The following is an 18,745-nucleotide window of genomic DNA, read 5'->3' on the forward strand; positions in this document are numbered from 1 at the left end:
CATGCTAGTTTTACTCCTATGATGTTACTAATTGACTATTTCTTATTAAATTCTTCTGCTTTTAAATCCATGAAATTACTTCATTTCTTGCCCTCTGATTACTTGTATAACCACTTCTAATTTTGTATTCACCTGTGAATATAGTCTTGCAAATTAGCTCTCAGGTACTTTGGTGTAAAGCTGGGAGATCACTCTGAACAAGGGGAAACAAAGCATGGCCAGAAGTACTGCTCTCCTCTGGCTTTGCTGAGGATCTACTTAGAGCTGGTCAGCAAATCTCTGGCTGCCATGGTCTTGTTTCTCTTAACTCTGCATCCTTGTCTTTTAAGAGCTTTGTCCCTTGGAAATGGCCTCTGTTCTCCTCTGTTCATGTGCTCTTCCTAGGCAATGTCCAGGCTTTGCTTCTGAGTATTAGTGCAAAGCAGAGTGGCCCTGGTACCCAGCCTGTTCAGTGGAGAGGCAGTGTCTGTAGTTTCCTGTTTCCCATCTCTCCAGTGTGTGTTGAGCTCCTTCCAAGTCACTGTTCAGAGCCCTCCGAAAGTCTTCCTCAAATCAGTGCTTAAAATATGACTTGGTGAGCATGGGAACTGAAGATAAGTATAGTCAAAAATTGCTGCAATCGTACATTGAAACGAGTATTTTTCAATGCGGTGAGAGCTGGCAATGTGCAGTATCTTCAAAAAAGCCATCTTTATTTAGCACCTGTTGTGGTTTAACCACAGCCAGCAACCAAGCATCACACGGTTGCTTGCTCGTTCTCCCCTGGTGGATGGGAGAGAGAATCACAAAGGTGAAAATGAGGAAAACTTGTGGGTTGAGATACAGTTTAATAAGTAAAGCAAAAGCTATGCATGCAAGCAGAGCAAACCGGGGAATTCATTCATTGCTTCCCATGGGCAGGCAGGTGTTCAGCCATCTCCAGGAAAGCAGGGCTCCGTCATGCGTAGCGGTTACTTGGGAAGACAAACACCATCACTCCGAGCGTCCCCCTAGCTTATATACTGAGCATGATGTCTTATGGTATGGAATATCCCTTTGGCCAGTTTGGGGTCCCCTCCCAACTTCTTGCGCACCCCCAGCCCACTCACTGGCGGGGTGGTGCGAGAAGAGGCCTTGATGCTGTGTGAGCACTGCTCAGCAGTAATGAAAACATCCCTGTGTTATCAACACTCTTTCCAGCACAAACCCAAAACATGGCTCCATAGCAGCTACTATGAAGAAATTAACTCTATCCTAGCCAAAACCAGCACAGTGCCTTTTTGAGTACTTAGATTGGGAGAGTGGAAAAATAAACTGCTGAATCTAAACCTTATGCCTTCTAATATCTAATTCCTTTGGAATAGCAACTCTTATAGTAAAAAACCCTAATATTCCCCAGATAGTTGGGTGAATTCTCTTCAATCTGCCCCCTCCTCCCTTTTTTTTTTTTTTTTTTTTTTTTTTTTAAACATGTATTAACTCACCCATTCTGGTACTAGCGAAAACTCTAGAAGCCTGATTTCCTATTTTTCTTCAGCCAGTTTTGTCATTTTTAGTTGCAACACAGTTTTCTTGGTATGTGCAGTGTCTTTTCATTTGATCCATTTTCTTGGAAGTGCTATTGAGCATAGAGGCACAATAGATTGTATCTATCTACTTAAACCTCTGTCAGATGAGATGTAACATCATGAAATCGTAGAATCATAGAATGGTTTGGGTTGGAAGGGACCTTAAAAATCATCTAGTTCCAACCCCCCTGCCATGGGCAGGGACACCTTCCAGTGGATCAGATTGCTCAAAGCCTCATCCAGCCTGGCCTTGAATACTTCCAGGGATGGGGCAGCCACAGCGTCTCTGGGCAACCTGTTCCAGTGCCTCACCACCCTCAGAGTGAAGAACTTTTTCCTTGTATCTAATCTAAATCTCCCCTCTTTCAGTTTTTAAAGCCATTGCCCCTTGTCCCCATCACTACACGCCCTTGTAATAAGTCCTTCTCCAGCTTTTAAGAAATCTGAATCTTAAATACCTGGTCTCAAAATTCGGTGTCTTTCACATAAATTCTTGCATTTAGTGTTGTGCTTTTTGCCTTTTGGAAGAATTATGTGGTCGGACAAGGATATAAGTATAGGCAGCTCGGATACAGCTGTGTTTTGAAACAATCAACAGGTTTCATGGGACTTGAAGTATATACTAAATCTGAAATGCACGACAAGGAACTTTTATACAGTATTTTCATCCTTGTCTAAATGCTTCAAGAGTGTGAAAGATAGCACTGGAAGAGGATACACAGAAAATACTGTTCTTGTACCTCTGCTCAGGATTCTCTCAACAGAGACCTGAGTTAGCTTTGTGTCTGGGGAGGTGTGTGGTTTAATATAAAATCACAAAACTAATTTCTGCCTTAAAGAATTAATTTCCTTTAGAAACCTGAGAGATTAGAAGGTTAATAAACAGAAAAATATCTAAATGCTAGATTTTCCTTTACCTATTTTCTGTTACTCAGTATTAATAGATGATTAGTTAAGCGTCATTTTACATGTATAATGATTTATTCATAACTCTACTGGAGACCAGAATTAAAAGAATGCAGTAGTATTTGTGGGTGGCCAATCAGAATATGGTGACGTAAAGGAATGGAGTTGATAGATTGTACTCAGAGGGCTTTGATATTGAAGTGAAAACTGTTTTATGAAACTGCGTATAATTGACATATTTTGAGCATTATGAGAACTTCTCTTCTCACCAATGTTATAAACAGCCTATAATTGAAGTAAGTGTAAATAAAGTTGAAAGGTTTGATATAATAAAAGACTACTATGGGAGACTGAGGAGTTATGCGGTTACTGATACAAAGGAGGAGGAGGAGGAGGAGGAGGATTACGAACGCAACATTTTAAATATTTTTTGTATATATTACACACTATATGTATTCATATAAATGTAGAAAAAATGTGAGATGTATATTTTAAAAAATAAATGGTGCGAATTACTGTATTCTACAGATTGTGCTGAAGTACTTTAATAAAAAACATTGTTCAATCTCATTCAAGTACTAGAGGGAATTTCTTTCTGCCTGAAGAGTTTTCCCTTTCTTCCTGAAGCACTTTTGGAGCTCTGCAATTCCTGCTTAAGAGAGCTTAATTAAATAAGAGCATATTCTTTAGTCTGTGTTGTCGTGTATAGTCCGAAAGGTAAATCAGAAAACGTTGGGAGAACCAAACGATGTCACGCACTTAATTCTTCAGAACAGAGAACTGTTACAAGTTTGTTCATGTAATCTCCATGTAGCTGTGTTATCTTTTGAGAATTCTTTACTGGTTGTTTTTCTCTGCATCCAGGTGTTTGTGACCAGAGTTTTGGAATACATGTAGCAGAGGTTGGCAGCTTTCCCAAAACATGTGATAGAAAGTGCAAGAGAGAAAGCATTGGAGCTGGAGGAGTTTCAAAACATTGGCAAATCCAAGGAATCTGAAGGAGAGCACCAGCCAAGAAATCCTACAGAGAAAGAGAGGTTTGCTATCAGGAATGCTTTTCTCAATTTGTTTAGCTGGAATAGCCCCAGCAAAACAGTTTAAGGATTCAGATTCCCCCAAGCTTGAGGATAATTAGCTATAATCTCTTTTTTTTTTTCCATAATGAAATGTTTAGCTATGAAGTTCATTAGGAGTTGAAGAGATGTTCAAGGATAGTGGGTTTCAGTTTAGATTCGTTTCAAGATAACATGGGCAAGAATCTTATCCAAGAACAGTGATGAGAACAAACTAACTAATTTTTTCTTAAAGAATAACAATCAGCAGTTAGTATGATTGGCGTAGAACTGGAGTCACACAAGGGACCATGTCTCTCCCTGTCCTGTGGGGTTTCTTTATGCCATGAACAAGCCAGAATTTTCTCTTCACAACTTTTGTTGACTACTTAGTGTGTATGCGATATTTCTTGTGACTTAAGCTGTAGTTTCTGTATGAATTGTTTAGATTATCTTGGCTCCGAAGATGGGTTGCACCTGGTTTTGCTCCCCCTTATTTGAGGGCTCACTAATGCTGATTCTTGAAGGTCGACAATTGAACATATTCAGATCTGTTCATATCAGAGAAAAGCTGAGTACACAGATTTCTCCTGTGTGCCATTTCATGTCCCATCAGTACTAAGACATCTCACAAGCTGGTCATATTGAAGGGCGTGGCAATTTGGGCAGGAATGTCTGATGTACAGGTGTCATTAAGTCTTTCCCATTTCACACATGAGAATTTTAGCTTGGTTGTCTCTACTCGACTGAGAAGGAAAATGTTCTTGGCTTTGCACAGGCTTCAAGCACAAGTTGAGGAAACCCAGATCTCAGCATAGATCTGATCATGTCTACATTGCATAATACAGTTGTGTAGGGCCAATTTGAGTGAACTGTTTTTTCTCAACTTCCTTCACTTTCTCTTAAAAAGAAGCTTCATTAGCAGGTAGTGTAAGGAAAACAGTAGCTTACAGGAAGCTTTTTCAGAACATCCTGTGTCCACTTGCTGGTGGATTAAGAGTCCTTACAGTGACATCTGTTGCAGCTTCCTAGGAAATCCACCTGCTGCCTTACAACTTGCGTTGTTTTTTGCCAATAGTCACATCCTCCGTGCTGCATGCCTCTAAATCTGCTTACAGATCTTAATTCTGTGTCCCAGCAGTTGGCCTGAAACTTCGCAGCCTTATAACTCTTTTATCTCCTCCTGTACATCAGTGGCAGTCTTCATAATACTCGAATATTTGGAAGCCTTGAAGTGTTAGTCCATATCCAAAGCACTCCCTACATTAAAAGCTTTTACTCTAGACAGAGGCTGTTACTGTTACCTGTTACTTTATTTTCAGTTTCAGAGGTCTGCTGCATTTGTTCCTGGCTCAGTAAGTGGATCTGATGATTGTGGATGAACAATCTCTGCTTCATCCTACCTGTTAGTGCCAGGAGGTTCTCCCTCCAGCTATCTCAGTTGCTCCATTGTTAACCTTTCCTTCACCAGCTTGCTAAGTATCATGGTGAAGAATTTTTCAGATTAGTTGTATCTGACTGGGTGGTCTTAAGTTGGTGTAAATTAAATTGACATGGCAAACACTTCTGACAAATACAGCATTATGTTTTATTCTTGGATATTTCAGTAATATGTAATATTTTATAAACTCTCTAGGCAATAGAATGGCATAGCTTTAGATGTCTCACCCAGGCAATTTGTCTGCCTTCATTAGCATCATGTTTAGAGGGAAAAGTGTGCTATTACATTTCAAAGTCCTTTGGAGGCTTCTGCCCTGAAAGCACACTGCATTAGTCCTAAATGATAAAACAAAACTATGAAACCTTTGTAGTAGAGTTCCAAAATGCAAAATGTAGGGAACTAAGCAAAATTCTGTATTCTGGGCAAATTTATTTCGTAGAATTTAATAGAATTTCTAGGTTGAAAAAGACCTTAGAGATCATCCAGTCCAACTGTCCATAATCCCCCATTAAACCATATCCCTAAGCAGTTCATCCACCCTTTTCTTAAGCACATCCAGGGATGGGGACTCAACCACCTCCCTGGGCAGCCTATTCCAGTGGCTGATAACCCTTTCAGAGAAGAAATTCTAACATCCAACCTGAACCTCCCCTGACTAAGCTTATACCCATTTCCTCTTGTCCTGTCACACATCACTAATGTGAAGAGCCCTTCCCCTACCTCCCCACCATCCCTTCTCAAGTATTTGTAGGCTGTAATCAGGTCTCCCCTCAGCCTCCTCTTCTCCAGGCTAAACAGCCCAACTCCCTCAGCCGCTCCCCATAAGTTTTTATTTTCCAGCCCCTTGACCAGTTTAGTCGCCCTTCTTTGGACTCGCTCCAGGAGCTCAATATCTCTCTTAAAGGGAGGGGCCCAAAACTGGACACAATATTCCAGGTGCGGCCTCACCAGTGCCGAGTACAGGGGCACTTAATGGTTTTTAATACAGAGATCCTGAACACTGTTCCTTGAAATGTTTGTTCTTGCCATTCAATTCAGATTGTTTAGAAGTTCCACTTTGCCTGTTTGTGTAAAAGCATATGCATAAAGCTTAATTATCATCTGTTCTCCTTGGTGACGGCCACTTTCCAGTTGCTTGGTTACAATTTGTTCTTTCCTCTTGCATATTGAAACATTGGGTTTTGATTTACAGTTCCTCCAAAAGTAACTAGTTTGAGTAATATGGCTGCTCTGATGCTATTACTGCTAGCAGTTCTCGCCTAATGTGCTTGCACGCTGGAATTAAATGTGGAACACACATAGGACCTCTCAGTGTTAAAAACTGTATTTCTGCTGATCAACTGATGCTTTTTGCTCCTGGATTGTAGGGGGTTACCGGTATAACTGGATTGTTCTGGTGTTGAGAACATGATAGCAAGTGCAAAAATAATGGTGGGTTTTGCCTTCAAAAAGTTTCTGATGATGAATACTACTTGTATCTTTGGGGAATTTGGAAAAGTCCTGCTTGCAATCTAAACATCCTTTCTGTTTTCTTTTCCTTCTCCTCCCTCCATTTCAGGAAGGTGAAAGATAATTCAGGATTTTCTTTGTCAAGTGAAAGCATTGCCCTTGACAGATATGTCAGAAGAAGACATCAAAATCAAGCTGAAACAGCTGAGAAATGATGTGTTGGCAAAGAACAACAGTTTTGTGAATGAAATAGTTTCCCGAACGAAGGTTACATCATGAAAGGTGCGAGAACAGGATACAGCTCTTGAAGCATGTTTTCCATTGCAAGAACTATAATTTTCTTGTCTTGTAGCTTTTATACTTTATGATACTTGTACTGATTTATGTAGACTTTTTTTTCTTGGATTGTAATTATTTTGTAAAAATTCTGAGCACATTGAGTGCCAGATTTCTGCTTTCGTTATGATGATTGTGTCCTTTTAGAAGTTTTCAATAAAATGCTTTTTCAGTATCGAGAGAATTATTGACTGTACAAACAAAATGCGTAATATTTTATCAGAAAGAAGTGTGCTAGAAAGTATAACAATTCAGATGGCATATGACTACCACAGCCTTGAGAAGCAACAGCGCGTACACAAGACCTTTGTCCTATACCTTGATTCTTTTCTATCTGATGCAATTACGTTAATTAATTCAGCGAAGTTTTAGTGATGCCATATTAGTGCTCCATTAGAAAAAAGGCATCTAATCTAAGTGATTTGTCATAAAGCTTTTGCCTGTGTACTGGTGTGAAGGTGGGGGGCAGGGGGATTTTTTGTTTGCTGTGTGGATGGTAATGCTTGAGTCAATATGCTACAGGCCTGCTCTTCATGCTCGAGTGGTGGTAACTCTTGCATTTTTTTGGTGGTTTTGTAATGTAAACAGAGGCTGGAGCGAAGTTACAGTTTAACTGGAACTTCTGAATTGGTCATGATTTGTGAGGTCTGTCTGCAAAGAAAGGACATTGATTTTTATCCAGTATACGTCTCACAGTGAGGCATTTTGAAAGCACGCAGATACAGGTTTATATTCTTGAAATTTAGCGTTTCAAATTGTAGCTCTAGAATACTTATATTTAAAACTGTCAGTGTTGAAAGATTAATAGGAAGAGGCGTTTATTGCCTGAGATTATAGGAATAAACTGATGCAGAAGATGCCATGCAAGCTCTTGCTTGTGTTCTGTGGCAGAGATTGCATCAGTGGGTGTGTGCTGGGGATGGCAGTGCTGCTCTTCAAGCTGTGCTGTAGCTCTTCGTCAGGGATTGATCCGTTGCAATGGACTGCATTTAAATGTTCCAACAGTAGCCATAAGAGGTTTATTGTTCAACTTGCTGTTGGACAGCATTTGTTTGTAGCTAGCTACAACTTGGAAAAGAGACATACTTCTCAACAGAAGAAAATAAGAGTTTGGTTTGTGAAAGTGGTTCAGGTTTTGCGTAACACCTCTTTGGTCTTTAGAATGCATTCTACTTAAAAAGACAAAACCAGGCTTGAATTTGCACAGTCAATATGTGTATCCAGTTTCAGTAGCTGTGTCTGGAAAGTGTGTGAATGGAAAAATCTGTTACATAAAATAAGGAAAAATACAGATGTTTTTGCAAATTAATTTGGTTCAAGCTATTCTAAAATACAGAATTATACAAAAAATATATCCACGTCAGTGGTCAAGAGGAGCTACAGATCTCATCCATCTGGACTTTTGTAAGGCCTTTGACACAGTCCCACACAACACCCTTCTCTAAATTGGAGAGAGATGGATTTGATGGGTGGACTGTTTGGTGGATGAGGAATTGGTTGGATGGTCACAGCCAGAGGGTAGTGGTCAATGGCTCAATGTCCAGATGGAGACTGATGACAAGTGGTGTCCCTTAGGGATCTGTACTGGGACCTGTACTGCTTAATGTCTTCATCAATGACATAGTGGGATCGAGTGTACCCTCAGTAAGTTTGCAGATGACACCAAGCTGAGTGTTGTGGTTGACACACAGGAGGGACAGGATGCCAACCAGAGGGACCTGGACAAGCTCAAGAAGTGGGCCCATGTGAACCTCATGAGGTTCAACAAGGTGAAGTGCAAGGTCCTGCACATGGGTCAGGGCAACCCTTGATATCAGTACAGGCTTTAGGATGAAGGGATTGAGAGCAGCCCAGAGGAGGAGGACTTGGGGATGTGCACCTGCAGCCCAGAAAGCCAGCCGTATCCGGGGCTGCATCAAAAGAAGCGTGGCTAGCAGGTCGAGGGAGGTGATTCTGCCCCTCTCCTCTGGTGAGGCCTCACCTGCAGTACTGTGTTCAGCTCTGGGACCCCCAATGTAAGAAGAACATGGACTGGTTGGAGTGGTCCAGAGGAGGGCCACAAAGATCTGAGGTCTGGAGCACCTCTCCTGTGAAGACAGGTTGAGAGAGTTGGGGTTGTTCAGCCTGGAGAAGAGAAGGCTCCAGGGAGAACTTATTGCACCCTTTCGGTAGCACTTAAAGAGGTCCTATCAGAAATACGAGGACAGATTTTTTAGCAGGGCCTGTTGGGACAGGACAAGGGGTTTTAAACTAGAAGAGGGTAGATATACACTAGATAAAAGGAAGACATTTTTTATGATGAAGGTGGTGAAACACTGGAACAGGTTGCCCAGAGAGGTGGTAGATGCCTCATCCCTGCAAATGTTCAGGCCAGGTTGGACGGGGCTCTGAGCAACCTGATCTAGTTGAAGATATCCCCACTCACTTTGCGGGGAGAGGGGTTGGACTAGATGATTTTTAAAAGTCCCTTCCAACTCAAAACTATTCTGATTCTATGATGAAATAGACAGTGAAAATCAATTTAGATGATCAAATCCTGCCATGACACACAATTTGTACTAGATCAAACTGCTTTAACTGTTGCTAGAAACAGGCAGTTCTTGTGATTGGAATGGCTGGTACTTACAGCCTTTTCCTACATAATGCTGAGGTATCTGTGCTCTGATCAAAGATGCCCCTTGCTCGTTCTGTCACTAACTGTGGAAACAGGCATAAAACCATCAGTGGTTTTCTCTTCCAGAAACTTCCCTGTTTTTCCCCTTGACCCTGTGTGAACTCTCCATGTGCACAGCACTCTTAGCCAAGGAGTTCCTCACTGAGCTGCCACCTGCAAGTAGGACCACTTCTTGTTTGCTTTGAACCTGATTCCTCTTGGTTTTATTCTCTAAAGTGTCTGCTCTTTCCACTCTGGATGTGGTGCATCAGTACAGCATGACTGCAGTATGCTGAGGAAAGGCTGCTTTTATTTTTGTGTTGTAGCTGGAAGCTGATAGAGCTGCTCCAGTGTAACCACATTTGCCTCTCCCTGAGGGTGGAAGCAGTACTGGTGTGTGTTACTGGGGAGTGATGGGGTACCCTGACTGGACCAGCTCCAGGCAGCATCTTCTCTATGCCTCTAAAAGGGAGTTCTGCGTCTGCAACAATTAGGTTTCAGTTTTTCTCATGCCCTTTGACACTCAGAAGGAAGAAAGATGCAAATTAATAGGATTTTAGGACGTATTTTGCACTATTTTCTCTTTTGCACCGCACTTCCCGCCCTGCCCCCCTTTTGAGTGTACTGCTGCTGCCGGATATAAGCAAGAGAGGACCAGGCAGAGTTTAGTCTCCATATGTCAGTGCTGCTTGCAAACTGGGTTACAGGTAGTGTGATTCCATGTGAGCAGGAGAGTGGCTATTTTTGCTGGTTCTGATTTAGCTTTTCGTTCCCAAATGCACCTGTGGGACAGGAGCCATTCCAGAACTTGCCTGGTTATTACAGAGCTGTGCCAAGGACGCAAAGATTATCAGAGCTCCAGAACAAAATGATGTAGCTGTTGAGGAGCAGTGAGGCCACTTACTGTCAGCCTTGAATAAACAGGCAAAGTTTCTCTTTGCTTGTCCTCTTGACAAAGCTTAGCACCTAATGCTTATGCAGGTGTGGTCTTTTTAGTCTGTGCTCTTACTGTTCATCTAGAAGGCTCTTTATGAAGAAAACGGCATTAGGTGGGATAAAAGAAAAGAGCAGACACGATCAAACTCTGAAGAAATTATTTTCCTTTCATCTCTTTGCCACCCACCTCTTAGCGATCAGGAGTTCAAGCAACTGGCTTGTGTGCAGGAGCACCTGGTAGCCTGCCTGATGAGAATATCCTGGGGTTACCTCTTGGGTGGTGGCCAAAAGCTGGTGAGATGCTTGGAGGTCAGCAGGCTCCAGGTAGGGTTGGAGGACTGGAGGATGAAGCTCACAAATCCAGGGAAAGCAGCCTGCCGGCTCTGGGACTCGGCTCTGCCTATTCCTACTTGCAGTTGCGCAAGTTCATCTCAAATAATAATGCAGTCGATAAATGGCTCTGTATCTCTTTCCTCCACTGGAGCTGAGGTGGTTTTGGAATCAGGAGCAGCAGGAACACGACCGAGATGAGTCCTTGCCCACTGGCAGATCACTGAAGCTGGCCTGAGAAGGGTTTCAAGCCTCCGAGAGATCTTCAGATACCTGCGATTCAGCCTCTGCTTTGACCTGCTTGTGAGAAGCAGGTCTGTTACTGGCCCGGGCTTTGCTGAACATAATGACTTTGCCCTCACTCTTAGTGTCTGTAGCTGTTCTGGGTTGATGACCACTCTGTAAGTGACTGGGAGTGCTTGTGGTCCAATTTTTCCGGATTTAGGGAAACCTGCGTGACAACTCATTGCTCTGCTGGAGGAGATGCTGCCTTTGAAGCTCAGCTGAGGCCTGGGATTGTGCGAGTGGTTTCATCTGATTTGGTGCAAGATTAGGATGAGAGTTTAAACTGATTTTCATGGCATTTAATGGGTTTTCATACATAAATATGACCGGTACCTAGGCTGGGAGATTTCTATGGCTGCAAAACCATGTGACAATTTGCCTTACTATTCTGCAGTGACAGATTTATTTGAAAAATCAGTGGACAGCAGTTGCTGCTTTGCATCCAAAGTAGCATAAGGTGACGTATCGAACTCTGCATCTAGCTGACCTCTGGGAACAAGGAAAACAAGCAGTCATGGGAGCCTGAAGCCTTAAAAGAAAGTCGGAGAGGTGCTGTCACTTCTGTCTGAGGTGGCTGCGACCCTTGCAGGTAGAACTTGGCTCTTGATGCTGCCTGTTTTACTGAAAAAACCTTGTTTGCAGTTTTATCTCGGGTGCTCTTTTTCTTCTCCCAGCCTGTTGCCTTTCCCTGCCCTCCTGCCACTGTTCCAAGCACCTTGCATTGATATGTTTTATGTATGTGCAAGTTGTGGATTTTTTTAGCTATCAACAGTGTTTTTCTATTCTTTGCACAGGTAGGACTGGAGTAGAAGTATGCCTGCATGTCTATTCTCTCCTAAATCCAGGTTTGGATCAAGGCTTAAAGCAAAAAGGAGCCTCCCATCTTAAAAGAAGCCCATCCAGCTGAGTTTGGCAGGGCTGGTGGGGACATTAATGACATGTGCTTCTTTGCCAGTCAAGTTGAGAGGGAGCAACCTCTGCTGTTGAAGAGGGAAGTGACAATTTCTAATCATTCTCTGCGGCAGCCAGGACTTACCCTTCTGGCACGGTGTCGCCTACCACCTGGACCAGCAGCGGTGGCTATAGCTAAAGGAAACCATATTGTAAAGTAGATGGCAGATTGCGTTTGCTCCAGCAGCTGGAGTGAGTAGCGCTTTTCTAGAGGTGAGAAAATGTGTTGGCTTTTTCGCTATCGTGGAAAAAGGTGCCTTGGCAACTGGGTTGAGCTGCTGGATGCTTGTGGCAGTTTCTGTAAGGGTGTAATTGTTCTGTCCTTGTAGGGACGGATGGAAACCTGAAAACAGCTGTGCTAAACAACGTGAGCCGAAGGAAAAGCTGAGAGTAAATAGCCTGTGCTTGTGAGAACAATTTCCCTGCGGATCCACCTGCTCCTGCTGCATACTGCAAAGTCATCGCTGGTCAGGGCCGTGCACTCGCTTGGGAGGGATTCTTCCAGTTGCTCTTTTTTTCCCTAAAAGGAGACAATTGTTCCTATGTGGGTCACTGTGGGTTCCAGCAGTGGGCCCAACTGCCATGGCAAACAGCAGACCTTTAGCCTGAGCAGGGAAAGCTGTAGCAGATCACACTGGCAGTATGGTCCCATCTCCCAACTCTTTGCTGGACTGTGCAGTGGGGGAGGCAGGAACCTGGGCAGCATTCCCAAAGAGCGTCTGTGCCCACCTGAAGTTGCTGGTTTACACCCTGAGGGACACGGATTCTTTTCATATTGAGATTTTGAAATAATATCTTGTCTTCTCCTGTCTGGCATCTTTCTCTTTGTGCATAAAAATGGTGTAAAACCTCAGAAAAATATCCACCACCGTGGTCTTTAGACCAGAGATTGTTGGTTGTCAGCATCCTTGCTGCCTGCTGGTTCCCCCTCACGTGGCTGTGGCATCACCACTGTGATGCCAATGACAGCGAAGGGTCCAAGGCAGTGTACCTCTGTGTGCCCACCCGACCCCATCCAGAGCTGCCTGGGGACCTGCCGTTCCTATGCAGGTGCAGCCAGGCCAGTGCTGCAGGGAGCTGGAGAGAGTCCAGCCAACCTGGCCACGAGCTGCACCTTCTTCTCAGGACCTCTGGTTTCAACAACAAACACTCTCCAAAGGATCAAAAATGTAGCTGTCGTCACAACGTGGTCCCAAGCTTGCAAGGAATGACATGGTGTGTTACTATAGTCCAAGCCTTGCAGATTTTAGGTCATCGTTGGAAATGCTCTTTAGAAGCAATTCTCTTCTCCCTGGGTCTTTTTGGCAACTCTTCCTCGTGTCTTTCTGCTGTAGGTTGACTACAGGACTTAAATGTCCTTTCCTTGGTTTTCAGGGTCCTAGAATTAAGGGTGAGTAGTTTCCTTATGATTTGATGTGCTAATGAAGAAGGTAAAAATAAAAATCAAGCTTTATATCAACATTCAACCCCAAAATTACCAGCGAGATGATTCTGCTGCTGATTTTAGTGCAGATGCTCTGGCTGTACAAAGTCATTTTTCCACCGTGACCTGGGAAGGCAGCGTAGGAGTTTTAGTTTCTATACCTGCTGATTGCTCCTCTTTTCACCTTGGGCAGTAATACATTTTTCAAGCTTATGCTCTCTTTCTGCTTGCAGTAGGTCATCTCTTGTATCTTCATTCTGCTGTGGCATTTATCATTCAATGCAGGGACACTGGGATGCAGTGTAACAATTCACTAGCACCTAAGTAGCGATTGATGACATTAAAAAAAAAGGCAACACAAAAACCCTGCTTACTTTGTGCCTACATGCTGTGTAAAAGGACGTGTATTACAGTGCAAAAGTCTCTAGTGATCTAGGTGTGGGAACACAAGGAGGTGCACATGAGCTGTGTGAGATCCTCCCTCCTTCTGTGGATTTACATCCACACTGAAACTCAGGCAGCCCCCTGGGTTTAAAAACGAAACCAAACCAGCTTCCTAACCCCCCGACTCTGGGTGAACCTGCTAAAGGTACCATTTTGACACAGTCCCAACCGTGTTGGCTTTGCAGCTTTGCCATGAGGGATGCTGATCTCCCAGGGTGCCTGATGTTGCTCACATCCATCAGCAAGGGTGAGAGAGGCTTTGGCAGGGGGGTTGCAGTAGATATCTTGTTGCTTTACCTCCTTCCAGGAACCAAAGCACCTAGTTCCACCTCCCTCCATGCAGTGAGCATGGGAGATGCTGGAGTGGTTACTTCATTTTGTGTTGGTCGCTGTGACAGTACCCTGAGCCCTGCAAAACCAAACAACTGGAATAAATTGCACAGCAGGGCTTGGCTGTCAGGCAGCTCTGTGCTCCTCCAGTCTGGCATGAAAGCCCAAGCCCCCAACAGCAGCTGAAGCAGCTGGGAGCAGCTACCTGGGATGACTCCGGTAGCGCCGACTCCGTGGTGTTGCCTCTTTCATCCAATTCGAAGGCACCCCAGTCACTGTAGGAGCCCTGGGCCCCAGCACAGCTTCTCCTTTCTCTGTAAGGCCACTTGAAGATGCTATTTCAGCGGTCTTTGGCCGCTGACATTTTGTTCTAGTTATTACCTTTAATTTACATGAGGTCATTTGAGACCAAAACCACCTGTTTGAGGTTTCCCCCAGAAAAAGAGCAGCGCTTTTCAAGCAGGTGGTGGACTGCCAGCACTATAAAACACTTGCACGGCTGGGGAGCTTGCTTAAGATGTTCTGTCTTCTGAGGGGGAAGTGTGAGCTCCCCAAAACGCTGCTGATGCTGAAGGCGCTGGGCAGGTGGTGCTGTGCAGCTCCCACAGGACCCCAGTTCCGACCTGCCTGTCCTGGTACAGCCAAGCCAACTCCCAGCTCGCAAAGCAGCCACTAGAGCAGAGCTGAACAGGCTCTCGCAGACCCGAATCTTATTCCTAGTCACCTGATGTACATTTTCACCTACACTAGCATTCTAATGTTTTTTTCTCCCCCCGCCTCTCTCTCTCTGTCACGTAGTTTATCTGTAGAGAAAAGTCACAGGAAAACTTTGGAAGCTGATGAACATCTTACCCATTTGTATGGCAAAGTTCAGTTTTACTGGGATTTTTTAAGGGATTCCAGCCATGCAGTGAGAACTGGCCTCCATAGTGACTAGTACTCGTTTATTCTGTGCACATGAGAGAAAATAAAACCATCCGAGGCTTCACTGCACCTCCTGCACTTTGTGACGAATGCACTTAGGTTCTTTCTTTTCCTGTTTCCCCTGTCAAAGGAGATCAGGTAAGGCATCAGGCTGCTTGAGGATGTTTTATGTGAACAAGAGGGTTTTTTTGAGGGAGTAAATTAACCGGAGCATTAATGTGATGTTTGCAGATAATGGCTAAAAACTTGCTCTTTGGCCTTTTCAGGAGGACAAGGTGGCATGTGAGGGGTGCCTGGTATGAACCTGTGGGCACAGCACCTGGCCAGGGTGGGTTTTGGCCACCAATATATTGTATAGTGGCCACTGGGCTGCCTGCAGCTGGTCTGCTGGTGGGGGGGGGGTGAGCTGCGGTAGCGGCTGTGGCCACTCAAGTACATCACATGGATGGAGCAAACCCACCCACCTGCTAAACCCAAGGGAACCAGGAGTATTTGCTCTTGTCTCATTCTTACTTAGTCCATTAGACAACACCTTCTTGGTTAATTGAGAAGAAGGAAGAAGGAAGAAGGAAAGCGGTAATTAAATGAACATATGAAGCAGGCACAGCCATAGGCTTCTTGACTTCTTAACAAAATCCTCGTAATTACTGTAAATGTGGCTATATGAGCAAACGGGGCAGAGTGCAGGAGGGAGCTCCTGGTGCAGCGCTTGCAAGCAGATGTGCATGGAGAGCAGGTCCCTCAGCAGCTCCTGACAGAGGCAACGCTGGCACAGAGAACCTGAAACCATCTATCGTAATTAAATTACATATTGATCTCCTATTTGAATATAACAAATTCCACTGCTTCAGAGTCATAAGCTGGCAGCAAACAACACAGCGGTGGCTCTGACAAACGTATGGATGACGTGTTGCCCGTCCCTTGCTGCTCTTCCCAGAGTCAGAGGAGGTGGCATGTTGTAGCAGTCACAGAACTGAATGCCTGGTTTCGTGGAAATTAATAACTCCTTGTGTCCCAGGGCTGCGGTGCCTCACCTAGACATGTTGTGCAAGTGGGACAGACCAGCTACACCTGCTGCACAAAGCAAAGAACCCCCCTCATTTTGCTCTTGTTTCCCCGGCTTGCAGGAGCTGGTTTTCCCCCATCTACCACCTGTGATGAGCTGCATTGCTGGTAGAGGATGGCGGGCACCGTTTTCTTCTGCCCGGGCTCTGCTCCTCCTTCTGCACCCAGGAGATCCTGTTGCAGCAGAGCTCGCCAGCCAAGGGTTGGCCAACTCTGGCCATGTTTTCTGCTGACTGGTTTTGCATCTTTTCAGCTTGGCTTCTTCTGCTGGCACAGGGTGGCTGTGCTGGGGCTGAGCTGCTTGGAGAAAAGTGAGGTTTTAGCTACCTGTCCAGCTTGGGTCCCTGGGCTCAATGCAGCCGGGGCCTGGGGACCAAGCCTGAGAAGACACTTCCTCACACCCCTTCACATCAGCCCTGGATGCTCTCAGAAATGTGTATTTTCTTACCTCCAAACATCCATTTCCCTACCACCAGAACCAGGATAACAGTGATCCCTGTTTCCAATGGCTCAGCTGCTGATCAGGTCCTAGAGTGCTGTGAAAATAGAGAACAGTGCTAAAAATAGCTTTTGTTCTCTGCAAAGGGGAGCTCAGCCTCTAGCACAGCTATTCACCTGCATGACTTCGGGATGGCCAACAGCAAACAGCTGGGGCTCGCTCTGCTGAGACGGTATAAATAGAAATTAGCTGCTTGTGGCTTTGACTGCAGAGTGGAACACACTGGGTTAGCACAGGAGATTGCTGCTAATCTTTTAAAAGAGTTGTAAAAATTTTTCACTGGTCTTCAGGGCTTCAGTTGGTCGGCTGGGTTGGCTCTACCTGCTGTTTGTTATCCTCACCTCTCCTAAAAGACAGAAATCTCCTGTTATGAGATCTGCCTAAGTATGATCTTTATCCAAATGGGGAAATTTAGTCTCAAAAATGGGTTGCTACACGTCTGGTCTATAGGGAGAGATGACCATTAATGCATTTGATAGGGAGCTAAAAAAACCCCTCCATAACAATCATTCAGTGGTTTTGGGAAACATTGCCATAGGTGTAGGGGTTGAGTGCCTTGCCTAGCTTTGAGTTTGTACTTGATGCCTTTGGTTGCCAAAGCCAGGGATGCTCTCCTCTGCACCGTGGAATTGGATAGAGAAACAGGGAGGAAAGGATGAGCTCATCCAAGAGGAGCATGTGCTTAAACTGCAACGGTACTGACGGAGAACCGCAGTGTTTTCATTTCGTACACTGCAGTCTGCTCGATTTTGCTGTTATGGGAGTTAGTGACAAAACTTGCATCGATTTGAATAGAGCAGGATGAGGTCACCGCGCACCCGTGTGATGTTTTAATTCTCACTTCTGTGTGTACTGAAAACAGGAGCCCTGAAGCCTTTGGAGGCTGAGCGGGTTCCTAAACCCGAAGGCTGAGGCGTGGGGCTGCAGCATCCCTGCCCGGGCTCTTGCAGCAGGAAACCAGCAGGTGATTGATGAAGACACCACCGCTGGGACCTTCTCAATTAGACATCAGTCTTCAATTAGGCAGCAGGAAAGCTGCTGTATACCAGACCCCCTTTATATCCACTGTGCTCTTGTCTCCTTGTTTCTTCCTGACTCTTTGGCTATTGCCTGTCTTCTCCATCTCATCGTTACCTTTCTTTCATGGTTTTCCCTTCCCCTGTGTGGCGATAGCATAGATGCTGGTCAGGACCAGAGGCCGGTGGCAAGGGTGAGGGGAAGAACATGCCACAGCTGAGGGGGAGGCAACTCCTCTGCAGGGAGATGGGAGAGGGACAGGATGTGATTTTTGGATGCCCTTCAGGTGTTGCTCTAAAAAGGCCAAATAAACAAAAAGACTGTTTGCACGCAGAAATAATCCAATTTCTGCTTAAAAAAAAGTCTACACTAGCAAAGTCTTTCAATTCTAGCTAAGGAGGAAAGCGGCTGCAAAAATCGATGCTGTTGAACGTGTGCAGGCTGAACAGCTTCAGCATTTGGATGGCAAAAGCTTGATACAATCATGTTGTGCTCCACCTGCTGAAAAATTCATCTTTCTAGAAATGCAATCAGGGAAATTTTAGGCTTGAGATAATGTTTGGAATAGGTGACCTGAAGGCTGTGTTGATACACAGAGGTTAGCCTGTTCCCCAGGCGCCTTTGCATTCCCTCAGTGGGTGGGTTAGAAAGGAAAGCTGGCAGGAAACCTTTGGTATTTGAGGAGACTTGTGTGGCCTGTTAAAATAACTTATAATCACCTGTTAAGCTATAATAGTAATGTAACTATGGCAGTATGTTGGGTGCTTATGTCAGCTTAGCATAAATCCCTCCTCGCATTTAGCTTATGTTGACACTCTTGACCAAGTGTTAGGAAACGATTGGAAAAATTAATACATATATAAATATGAATATCTAGATTAAAATGTATTAAATTCATGTTTCTAGGGTCAGCTTTCTGAAAACAATCTTTTTTACCCGCTGTTCTGTGCCCTTCTGTCAGGCCATGTTAAAAACATGCGTGGAAGCGGACAAGCTGTGATGAATAAGGATGAGCCCCTACGGCAGAACGGGAGCTCGGCTGGGGTAAACCTGGCTCTGCTTGTAGCGGTCTCAGAGAGACCAACCAGAAACCAGCCTAACAGAAGGAACGTGTCTCGGCTTCAGTGCACCCTGACAGTCAGCGGTCCCTGTTTTAA

At 44.6% G+C, this 18,745-nt stretch overlaps 1 protein-coding gene across 1 annotated transcript in view; it reads left to right on the forward strand.

The window, feature by feature from the left end:
- MSH2 (mutS homolog 2) overlaps nucleotides 1-6,674 on the forward strand; it is a 63,442-nt gene extending 56,768 nt beyond the window's left edge. The window contains 4 exon segments of the mRNA XM_086630058.1: nucleotides 3,318-3,355; nucleotides 3,357-3,490; nucleotides 6,314-6,316; nucleotides 6,509-6,674. Coding sequence (XP_086486184.1) covers nucleotides 3,318-3,355; nucleotides 3,357-3,490; nucleotides 6,314-6,316; nucleotides 6,509-6,674 — 341 coding nt within the window.
- Nucleotides 6,675-18,745: the final 12,071 nt, after the last annotated feature.

This window comes from Tauraco erythrolophus, chromosome 2, assembly GCF_009769465.1.
Source record: "Tauraco erythrolophus isolate bTauEry1 chromosome 2, bTauEry1.pri, whole genome shotgun sequence".
In the NCBI taxonomy this organism is placed as follows: domain Eukaryota; kingdom Metazoa; phylum Chordata; class Aves; order Musophagiformes; family Musophagidae; genus Tauraco; species Tauraco erythrolophus.